The sequence below is a fragment of the Fistularia commersonii genome, chromosome 2 (assembly GCF_037954325.1).
Source record: "Fistularia commersonii isolate RoL2024-O1a breed Wild chromosome 2, RoL_Fcom_v1.0, whole genome shotgun sequence".
Lineage (NCBI taxonomy): Eukaryota > Metazoa > Chordata > Actinopteri > Syngnathiformes > Fistulariidae > Fistularia > Fistularia commersonii.
The window spans coordinates 2,551,532-2,563,605 of record NC_141285.1 but is presented as its reverse complement, the minus strand read 5'-3'; the positions used below and the strand labels follow the sequence as shown (position 1 = coordinate 2,563,605).

The 12,074-nt window shown below is 40.3% G+C and overlaps 1 protein-coding gene across 1 annotated transcript in view; it reads right to left on the bottom strand.

Moving 5' to 3' along the window:
• Positions 1–320: 320 nt before the first annotated feature.
• The window catches only part of cpeb3 (cytoplasmic polyadenylation element binding protein 3), a 48,254-nt gene continuing 36,500 nt past the window's right edge, over positions 321–12,074 (bottom strand). Inside the window, 4 exon segments of the mRNA XM_086164403.1 lie at positions 321–2,180; positions 5,815–5,996; positions 7,676–7,790; positions 10,062–10,180. Coding sequence (XP_086020529.1) covers positions 1,953–2,180; positions 5,815–5,996; positions 7,676–7,790; positions 10,062–10,180 — 644 coding nt within the window. The 3' untranslated portion in view covers positions 321–1,952.

Sequence of the window (12,074 nt, the reverse complement as noted above, 5' to 3'; positions counted from 1 at the left end):
AAGCTTTGCAGGAAAAAAACAAACACATCTGGTTAAATATGACCCCCTCCGATCCACCCGCGACGTAGAGAGAGCATGTGCGGCGCTCCAGTAGCTTCCATGTTTCGTTTCCGACCCACCCTCCCCCCCCGAAAAATAAAATAAAATCCCATAATTCTTCTTCAACAACCGCCCCTCCTTCCTCGCCCCTCGGCGCGGCGCCCCCTAGCGGGCATGTTTTGCTCGGCTTGTGTTAGCCTGTTAGCCGTCCCATCGAGAGTCGAGAACACACGTGAGCTCTTTGGTTGCGTGTAAACGTGCGCGTCTGTCGATGGTGGAGCTTTTTGTTTTCTTTTTTTTTTTTTTTTTTTTTGTATGTGTGTGTGTTTTTTTTTTTTTTCCATTGAAAAGTTTAAACTCGCATCGTTGCGTTTCGTCGTCGGATAAAATTTGTAGGCCTGTTTTTGTGTGTAAGTGTGCATCTGTGTGTGTAGAGGAGAACATATATACGTGTGCATACACTAGTTATTAAGTTTCACAGGACTTCTATGTCGGACATTGACGACAGTTAAAGCGAATCACAGTTCTAGGCATACTCAGATCTAACTACGTACGGTATAAAAAAAATTGCACAATTATATCAACAATCACTGCAAAAAAAAAAAAAAAAAAAAAAAGAAAAAAAAAAAGAAAAAAAAAAAAAGTACTTCACCTATCAGAGACAGTTTTTAGATGTGATCCTACATGTTAATTTTGAGTTGTGATAAAGTTGGTGTCCCCCAGGGAACCGTCGGCGGGCCTCTGCCATTTCCGTCCCGGTCCAGTTGAACGTACGTCTTTTCGTGAGTTTGTGCAAACGTGGGCAGAATCCGATAGTAGACGAGATACTGAGAAGTCTATTGCATGCATCAACCTGATTGAAATAAACATGCAGTTCGTGCGGGGGGGGGGGGGATGGGAGGGCGGCGTCCGACCCGCCCGCCTCCCCGCCCGCCCCCCTCCGCCGTCCGAAACCACCGGGCGTTTTCTTTTTCTTTCTTTTTTTTTTTTTTTTTTTTTTTTTTTTTTTAAATTAATATTATTCTTCTACACCCCGAGCCTGAATAAAGTATGTATGGTAGTTTTTATACCACGGGTTTAGCAGCAAAGCTCTTGCAGCATTTACATTTTACATCACTAAAAATAATTGTTATAAAAATAAAGACCTAGAACTGAAAGCAATCTGATTGCGCGTGAGGTATTAATATTTTCAGAGTCTAAATCGAGAGCGAATATAGCCGTGTTATTTTATTTTATTTTTTTTTGTACCGGAAGAGGGGGGGGGAGGGGGGATTTACCTGCCCGCACTACGCAAACGTCGAATCTTGCTACATCTCACGCACATCTAATTTAAATTGCCTTTGGTAATTTTTTTTTTTTTTCTCAAAACATGAGGTGGGGCGTTCAAACGACTACCGTTTTTCAAAATAAGTGCATGCTCTTTTTACATAAAATTTAAATTATCTATATATGTCTAGATAGGTACAAAACAAAAAAAATATATACTTTTTTTTTTTTTTTTTTTTTTTTAAATGTTTTTATGGTCCCACCTCTGCTTGTGTTTGTGTGAGTGGAGGGAAGCGGGGGGGTGGGAATCGGACCCACCCACCCCGTACACGACAGACTCGGGGTCGGAGGTGGAGGTGGAAAGGGGGGGACTGAAAGTTGCCGCGTTTGTGTTTTTGATTGAGATTTTTGTGCCAAAAGTGCAAATTCTAAGCTTTCACTTCGTCAGAACCAGGGAGTTCTGGGTTGGGACGAGGAGGGTCCGACGCGCTCCGTTACGATGCATACCGGCGTTTTTTTTTTTTTGTTTTTTTTTTGGGGGGGGTGGGTAGGGGGTGCAGTGCTGACCCGGATCGCGGACCCCTTTCCCTCCCCCTCCCCCCCCCCCCGAAATGGGGTCGGGCCTCGGGGGGGTCGACGGAGCCTCCTCAGCTCCAGCGGAAAGACACGTGTCGAGGACGATCGCCCCCTTCCTTCACCAGTGGCTTGTGAAACTCACGGCCGGCTCGCGAGTGGATGCTGGCCCAGCAGTACTCGCAGTAATACTGCAGACAGGTGACGTTGGCACAGAAGAAAGGGGCGAACTTGCCCCCGCAGCGAGCGCCCTGGCACTCGTCGCACATCTGGTCGTCCAAGACGTACGGCTTCACCTCCACCTGGGGGGAGAAAAGACCAACGGGGAGTTTAGACGGCGGAAGGGATCCGTCTCGGGGCCCCTTCAGAACCCAAACGTCCGACACGGGTTCAAACACTTGATTTCCATTCATTATTTTTGTGCGATTTTACTGTCAGCACATTCAACTATGTCAAGATCAAAATATTTAATAGGAACATTTCATTCATTCGGATCCAGGATGTGTTAATTTTCTGTTTATTTTTTTGGAGCGGTGTATGAGGGGGACTAAAGAAAAGCAGCGACATTCCGAGCTGGTTTTGAAGCCACACAAATTAGTGGTTTATAAAATAAGAGTCTGCTGGCTCTGCTGCTCCGGAGGTCCTCGAAGTCTCTTTAACGCGACGTGCATTTTGGTAAACGGCTTCCAAAATAGATGCGAGCGAGCATCCGGAGATCTCCCGATAGCGGCGTCCGAAAACCAGAGGTTATATAAGACGCTTCCGACGGCATCTTGAGAAGGAATCCTGCAGGAAATAAAATCATTCGAGTCAAACGAGGAACTTAAAAGGAGACTGATAAAGGGTTGTGAGTGAAGAGTTTTTGTTTTTTTTTTATTCTCCTGTGCTTACGCTGTTTACATTTTTCGTGCCTCTTTTAATGCATGCATATAACCGTTACGCCAAAAAAAAAAAAAAAAAGGTTGTGTTCTAATGACAAAACTCTTTGAAATAACAAAATAGAAAATGAATTAAAATGTCAGATAACGATGCTGAAAGCTAGTTTTGCAATTACGTGATTATTTTTTTTCTTGTTTGTTCCTCATTCATTCATTTATTATCTATAATACTATTCCTGCAGTCAGCGCATGTCATATAAAGATATAAAAACTACCGTTCATCCTCTCATACACATCATATAAACGACTAAAATCACTGAATGTTTGCTAGTTGCTCTGCTACAAAGCTAGCTTTCACCGCTGCAGTGTTTTTTTGGTGAACACATTCTGCCGCCGTCGTAGTTTGGCTTTTAATTCTCGGACAATTTGTTGTTTTTCTAACTTTAGCATACTTAGCTCCGTGTTTAGCGTCAAAACACCGACGTAGCTTGTGCTCTTTGACAAGCGACGCTGCTTCGAAACGCGAAGCACAAACATGTAAACCTCTCTTTCTTAAAAACAGCCTTCTCATCTGCAGCAACTTTTCTCTCAATTTCCCAACTCCATTTGTTGAAAAATGAATTGTAGGAAATGCAGCTTATGGTCAACGCATGCATTTGTGCCACATAAAATGACGTGGCGGACCACATTTGGCCCGCGGGCCTTGAGTTTGACACGTGATTTAGACCACGCAAAACCATTCACCCTCTCACACACACACGTGTCATGTAGATAATAAATATAAATCTTTCACGTCACAGAGTCGCCATCCTGTTTTCAGACCGCGGGAGGAAACCCAGAAACCTTCCCACTGCGAGGTGGAAGTCAAAACAAAACAAAACAAAAACAAAACAACTGTCTTCTCGATGATGTTCCAATCCGCCTATTGATTTTTCGCCGATATCGATCGCCGGCTGCACAAAGGCAGGTCAACGCGGCTCTGAGGTTCTGTGAAAACAACCGTATCGACCGGTCGGCTTTTGCCCGCACGCAGCCCTCCACGGTTAATCTCCCTGCCATTTTCCGAAAAGCCGGCCCGGATTGCGGCAGGTGTCCTCCGGTCCGCCGCAGAAATTAGTTTGACCAACGGCCAGGAGACGGGAAAATGAGAGCTCTGTCGCCATGGATACGCCGGGACACACGGGCAGGCGGGGTTGGATGCTAACCTTGTTATAGTGTGGCCACAAAATGAAAGGTTATCAAATCCCCCGGCAGCAGGAGGCGGCCCTCCTCCGTTAAAGCCGGCAGACGCCGCTGTGCGCCGTCCAGCTTCCAACACGGCGAGCGAGAAGAAGGGCAGGCGGCTGCTTTATTGAATACTAAGCTCTGGAGGTAAAGCGGGCGAGGAATTAGGAAATATAAAAAAAAAAAAAAAAAAAAAAAAAAAAAAAATCCCCAGACTTAAGACGTGAGCAATACGGGGAATAAAACTCCCTCAAAAGAGGTTAAAATATTTTTACCGAAAATATATTTTAAATATCTGTGAATAAAATATTTTTACTGAAAATATATCTTAAATATCTGTGAATAAAATATTTTTGGTGAAAATAGATCTTAAATATCTGTGAATAAAATATTTTTGCCGAAAACACATTTTAAATATCTGTGAATAAAATATTTTTACCGAAAATATATTTGAAATATCTGTGAATACATTTTTTTTTACCGAAAATATATCTTAAATATCTGTGAATAAAATATTTTTACCAAAAAAATATTTTAAATATCTGTGAATAAAATATTTTTGCCGAAAATATATTTTAAATATCTGTGAGTAAAAAAAATAAAATAATAAAAAAGGATTAGCATTAAAATAATAAACTATATGACTATAAGTAGTTTGAATGAATATAAAATTATATAAATATATTCATTACTACGTATTACTACTTACTATTTATTACTACTATTATACTACAATTATTACCTACTATTATCTATGACTGTTATGTTTTTACTTGAAACTCTGGCACAACAATTTCCTTCGGGATAAATAAAGTTGCTCTCATCTCATCTCTCTCATTATATGAATGAATTTGAATCAAATATCTGTGATTAAAATAATTTTACCAAAAATATATTTTAAATATCTGTGAATGAAAAAAATAAATAAAAAAATGATTATTAGCATCAAAATAATATACTATACATATATAATTTGAATTAATATATAATTATATAAATACATTTATTACATTAATGACTCAAAATTCAGTAAAAAAAAGGGCGTTATCTGAATGTTAATTTTATATAATGTCACCTACTTAATAAAAATGCCCAGGTGGTTTTTTTTTGCTAATTTTTTTGTGTTTTCCAAATAAGAAAAAAAAAAAAAAAAAAAAAAGACAATTATTTTCCCAAGGCCACCGTACGTGACCCCGTGATTGACGGGTGACCGGTCCAGGTTAATCCCCCACGCTTCTCGCCAAATGTCAGCCGGGATTGGCCGCCGCACCCCGGCGACCCCGAGAGCGGGATAAGCGGCGTACGGGGCGGCGGGTGAATGATGTTGTTATTTTGACGGGTTCCCATCGCGGTAACACGGCGAGACGGGGGGACGGCGTGGCGAGGCGACCCGCCCTGCGGAGGCTCGTCTCCCTGGCTGACTACCAGTCTCTGTGGGTCGCGATGGCGGGTTGGGGTGGTGGTGGTGGTGGTGGTGGGAGGGGGGGGGGCGGCAGTCGCTCCTGAAATAACCGGGAGGCAGAAAACAGCAGCGGCATGGGAGGATATATACATATATAGGAAACTACTATAATTAAAGCAACCCTGCGTGTCTGCAACTGGAAACATCTGTCGGGGCTCCGGCAGCAGAAGGCCAGAGTGATTACACATTCGGGGCAGGCCGTCCATTATTGCAGGCTGCGCCGAGCAGTTGGCCGGAGCCCCGTCGTAATGAAAGCTGTGATACATGGGATCTGCAGCGTGCCATAGGAATGACTGCAGAAACCTCGGCTGCGGTGGAAACGCTCGCTTTCTCTCGGCGGACGCCGTGAGCGGAGCGCGCGAACCCGCTCACCCTTTTGTCAATGTCGTTGTGCTGCAGCTGAACGAAGCGGGCGCTGATGGCGGCGATGTAGCTCTGCTGATTGGAGAAAGCCACCCGCCCGGCTCCCTTTGGGTATTTCAGCTCCGGGTCGGTGTCGATGCCGGCGTAGCAAACCCCGCCGTACAACCGGTCCATGATCATGGCCAGCTCCACTGGCGAGGGGGACAAAGAAGCGTTAAAGTCGGCCCCGGTTACCGGTCGGACGGCCTGCTAATATTCTAAACACTTCCCGTTTCATCGCAAGAAAAGTAAATAATAACCGAATCCTCCATTTCTGCATCGTACTAACTCCCATCCATTTACATTGGAACGTAACCAGTTTTTAAAATTTTATTTCATTTTATACTTAATTTATTTTGATTTATTTTATTTCATTCCATTTTATTCTATTCTTGATTTATTTTGATTTATTTCATTTCATTTCATTTTATTTTATTTCATTTTATTCTACTATCTATTTTTGCTGCTTTTAGAAAGCCATATTTTTCCGTGCCTATTTTGAATGATTTCTCACGTATTCAGGTGTTTTTCTTATTTTCCGGTTATAATTGAAGAGGCCCACGTACACAAATATGGAAATATGAGAAAATAAAAAAAAAAAATGAGAGAAAAACACCTGAATTATATATTATGTTACTTTATTTCATTTCATTTTTTTTTATTTTATTTCATTTTATTTCACTCTCTAATTTTGCTGCTTTTATAAAGCCGCTGTGATATTTTTCCATGCCTATTTTGAATGATTTCTCACGTATTCACGTGTATTTCTTATTTTCCGATTAAAATTGAAGAGGCCCACATACACAAATATGGAAATATGAGAAAAAAAAAAGAGTTACGAGTGAAAAACACCTGAATTGTATATAATGTTATTTCATTTCATTTTATTTTATTTTTTTCATGATCTATTTTTGCTGCTTTTATAAAGCCGCTGTGATATTTTTCCATGCCTATTTTGAATGATTTCTCACGTATTCACGTGTTTTTCATATTTTCCGATTCAAATTGAAGAGGTCCACATACACAAATACGAAATATGAGAAAATAAAGAATTACGAGAGAAAAACACCTGAATTATATATCGCTGTATTCAGAGCCCCTTTTTTTCCAACCTTAATATAAGAATTTACTTAACCAGGAAATTTGAAAAAAAAAAATCTATAACTCTTGACATTTGCTTCAAAAGGCGCAAAAAGACATTTAAAATCGAGCGAAAATTTTGTGAGAAATTGAAGAAAATTGCTAGAATATATTCTAAATATTGGGAATCAATCACCTGAATATCAGGACCAATTTAGAATAAAATTAGGAACAAAAAAATGCTACATAAACAAGAGCATTATTTTGAATAAGAAAAAAAATAAAGGGATCAGAAAACGATTTCTATGATTTTCAGAATTTCGATACATTCCGAACAATTCCATTTTTTAATCTCGCACAACGATGGAAGTTTTACTGTGACTCACCGTCACATTTAAGTTCACGGTCATTTAGGGAAAAGACAAACGTAATAAAAACTGCGCTACCGGCTAAAACATCGACCTTAAACCGCTGTTAAAATAAGCCGGGCTGACACTGCAGACACGCTATGCAATGTTTACCCCGAGAACCGGCCCGGTCCTTCCATTACACCATGAATACTTAACATGACGAGCACTTGGCCCACATCCTGGAAACCCAAGCGCAGGATTTCTTTCTCCCGCGGAGAACTTTCATTAGAGCCCCGGCGCTCGCTGCCAGTCAAACCCTCCGAGGGAGGGTTTTTTTTTTTTTTTTTTTACGGGCGCTACGGGGGCAGGGGATCAAACCATATCCCGTTGAAATTGGCTACCTGCGCGCAGAGGCCGCGGCACCCCCCCTACGAAGATGGTTTTGCGGGGGTCCAGGGGCTGGGAGCCGTCCATGACGAAGTCGCTGTCGCTCAGGTTCCACGGACGGATCTGGACCTGCGGCGGAAAAAGAAAAAGCACGTCGTCGGAGGGAATTTGGATATAATGCGGTTGGAAGCGCTTTAAATGAACCGGTCACGTTTCCTGAAAACGGATATATTTTTTTACTTTTGACTTTACAAAGTGAGAATGACATGTTGACTGAGGATTTCAGTAGCTCGACAATATTATGTAAGCGAGAATAACTAGGAAATGCATTGTTTTTCTATTGAGTTCATTGCTAATATTCACATTTTTTCCGACTGTTCACTCTCTTATTCACAATTTGGGGTCTCCAATGAACGGCGAGCGGGCAGGCGGCTGCTTTATTAAAAAAAAAAATAAAAAAAAATCCCCAAACTTAGACGTAAGCGGTACGGGGAATAAAACTCCCTCAAAAGAGTTTAAAACATTTTTACTGAAAATATATTTTAAATATCTGTGAATACAATATTTTTACCGAAAATATATCTTCAAAATCTGTGAATAAAATATTTTTACCGAAAATATATCTTAAAAATCTGTGAATAAAATATTTTTACCGAAAATATATCTCAAAAATCTGTGAATAAAATATTTTTGCTGAAAATATATTTTAAATATCTGTGAATACAATATTTTTACCGAAAATATATCTTCAAAATCTGTGAACAAAATATTTTTACCGAAAATATATCTTAAAAATCTGTGAATAAAATATTTTTACCGAAAATATATCTCAAAAATCTGTGAATAAAATATTTTTGCTGAAAATATATTTTAAATATCTGTGAATACAATATTTTTACCGAAAATATATCTTCAAAATCTGTGAATAAAATATTTTTACCGAAAATATATCTTAAAAATCTGTGAATAAAATATTTTTACCGAAAATATATCTCAAAAATCTGTGAATAAAATATTTTTGCTGAAAATATATTTTAAATATCTGTGAATACAATATTTTTACCGAAAATATATCTTCAAAATCTGTGAACAAAATATTTTTACCGAAAATATATCTTAAAAATCTGTGAATAAAATATTTTTACCGAAAATATATCTCAAAAATCTGTGAATAAAATATTTTTGCTGAAAATATATTTTAAATATCTGTGAATACAATATTTTTACCGAAAATATATCTTCAAAATCTGTGAATAAAATATTTTTACCGAAAATATATCTTAAAAATCTGTGAATAAAATATTTTTACCGAAAATATATCTCAAAAATCTGTGAATAAAATATTTTTGCTGAAAATATATTTTAAATATCTGTGAATACAATATTTTTACCGAAAATATATCTTCAAAATCTGTGAACAAAATATTTTTACCGAAAATATATCTTAAAAATCTGTGAATAAAATATTTTTACCGAAAATATATCTCAAAAATCTGTGAATAAAATATTTTTGCTGAAAATATATTTTAAATATCTGTGAATACAATATTTTTACCGAAAATATATCTTCAAAATCTGTGAATAAAATATTTTTACTGAAAATATATCTTAAAAATCTGTGAATAAAATATTTTTACCGAAAATATATCTCAAAAATCTGTGAATAAAATATTTTTGCTGAAAATATATTTTAAATATCTGTGAATACAATATTTTTACCGAAAATATATCTTCAAAATCTGTGAATAAAATATTTTTACTGAAAATATATCTTCAAAATCTGTGAATAAAATATTTTTACCGAAAATATATCTCAAAAATCTGTGAATAAAATATTTTTGCTGAAAATATATCTTAAATATCTGTGAATAAAATAAATGAATAAATAGAATGAATAAATAGAATAAAAAAATAAAATAATAAAAAAAGGATTAGCATTAAAATAATATACTATATATATATATATAGTTTGAATTAATATATAATTATATTAATATATTTATTATATGAATGAATTTGAATCAAATGACTCAAAATTTAGAGTAAAAAGGGTGTTCTCTGAATGTAAATTTTATATATTGTCAAATACTTCATAAAAACGTGTTTTTTTTTGCAAATTTTTTGTGTTTTCCGAAAAAAAAAAAAAAAAAAAAAAAAAAAAAAAAAAAAAACTTAGGCAATTATTTTACTGATGAACACTGAACCTACTGCATGTTTTTGGACTGCGGGAGGAAACCGGAGGAAACCCAAGCGTGCATGAGGAGAACATGCAAACTCCACACAGAATCGGGAATCAAACCAGGGACCTTCTTGCTGTGAGGCGCAAACCGGTGAACCAACGCCATCTTTCAGATTAAATTTTGACCAAAAAGGGGTTCAAAAATTTCATAAAAACCTCACCGGTTTGTCCTTGATGGTGGGACTGGACACGCACAGGTAGAGCTTTCCGTCCTCCTCGATGCAGGCGTCGATCAGGGCCTGCACGGAGGTCTCCTCCTGGAACAGCAGGAAGGCGTAGCCTGGAAGCGGAGAAGCAATTTTTTTATTAGCTCCGTCCCCCCCCACCACCACCACCACCACCGCAAAAACACACAAAAAAAAAAAAAAAAACAGAGGCGGCATCTGTTCTATCGAACCGTCCGTCCCGTCCTCTGGATAGTGAGTCACCGTCCTGTGACTAAACCGCTTATTTAGCCCCACGTAAATATTCATTTCCAGACACGTCCGCGCAGACTGGTGACCTCCCCCCCCCCATCGTTGTGTAGCGTGCACTTTAAAAAAAAAAAAAAAAAAAAAAAAAAAAATCGCCATGCAAAATTGATCGTGCCGGCGCCTCTGCGAGACTCAGGTGGAGAAGTTTGGCGAAGTCTTGGCGGTGCAGAAAAGAGAGACGGCAAATCAGACAGTCACTCTGTAGCCATGAATTATTTAGCGGGGAGAGCAGGGACCTTGTCCGAGGTCGGAGCCATTAGGAGGTTTTTCGAGGATGAGCGGGAGGCGGCGCGACGGGATCCGTCCATCACGCCGCCGGATTTTTCAAACGATTGAGTCGTCGCTTTGAAAATATAAGCGCTTGCGACGACGATATCGCACACAAAAGAGGGGGGGGGGAACGTTTTTTCGCACAGGCGTATTTCGGACGACCGTTAAATGACGTCGGCAGAAGCTGGACGCCACCTGTGGCGGTCGTGACCGCGTGTGTGTGTGTGTGTGTGTGTGTTTATGGACGACTCGTCCTCTCGCAGGCTCTCCGGAGCTTTCAAAACAAAACAAAAAAAAAAAAAAAAAACGTCACTTAGCATTTCACACGCACAGACGGACGGACGGTCAGAGCGAAAGTGAAAAGAGGAATGTGCAACTGTCATGTTTGGCTTTAACACTCCTAAGTGGAGCGGCTGCAGAAGAGAGGAAGAAGGTTGTAAGGGTCGGCCCGACGCAGGGTAGATCCTGGTATGTGGGAAAGGTTGCGATAATAATAATAATAATAATAATAATACATGGGATTTTTATAGCGCTTTTCATGACACTCAAAGACGCTTCACAAGTAAAAAACAGAAGGAACAGAACATACACAGAATTATTGGGAAGAAGTCCATAATTGCAGAGTGTGGCGATGAGCGCCAGTCCAGGGACGAGCTGGAGGAGCTTCGCCGGTGTGCAGCTGAGAGGAGGCGAGTGTTGGAGCTGGATGTCAGAGATGGATTTTTGGTGGAGGGAGAGATGGTGGAGCAGGAGGAGCAAGAAGATTTCGGCCGATGGAAATGCCGTCTTGCTAGGCGCCATCGGGATCCGGAGTTTCGAGAGGCTAGCCGGCTAGCTGGCCAGCCAGCCAGCCTGCTCAGGTTGCCGTCGGGATATGGAGTTTCGAGAGCCCAGCTAGCTAGCCAGCCGGCTCAGGTCGCCGGCTAGCTAGCTAGCCAGCCAGCTCAGGTCACCGTCGAGATCCAGAGTTTCGAGAGGCTAGCCGGCTAGCTAGCCAGCCAGCCAGCCAGCCTGCTCAGGTCACTGTCGGGATCTGGAGTTTCAAGAGCCCAGCTAGCCAGCCAGCCGGCTCAGGTTGCCGGCTAGCTAGCTAGCCAGCCAGCTCAGGTCACCGTCGAGATCCAGAGTTTCGAGAGGCTAGCCGGCTAGCTAGCTAGCCAGCCAGCCAGCCTGCTCAGGTTGCCGTCGGGATCTGAAGTTTTGAGAGCCCAGCTAGCCAGCCAGCCGGCTCAGGTCGGCAAGCTAGTTTGGTAGCTTGCTGGAGATTGTCCAGGTGAGCCTTTGTCTTTGGTTTGGTTTGGTTTAGAGGAGTGCGCGAGCAGAAGGTGATGAAAAAGCCCCGATAGGAAAGGAAACGCGTCAAGCGTCAAAAAGGTGGGGCGGAAAAGCAGGTGCGTCAGCAAACGTCCTCGTCGTGGCTCCGCTAGCCGT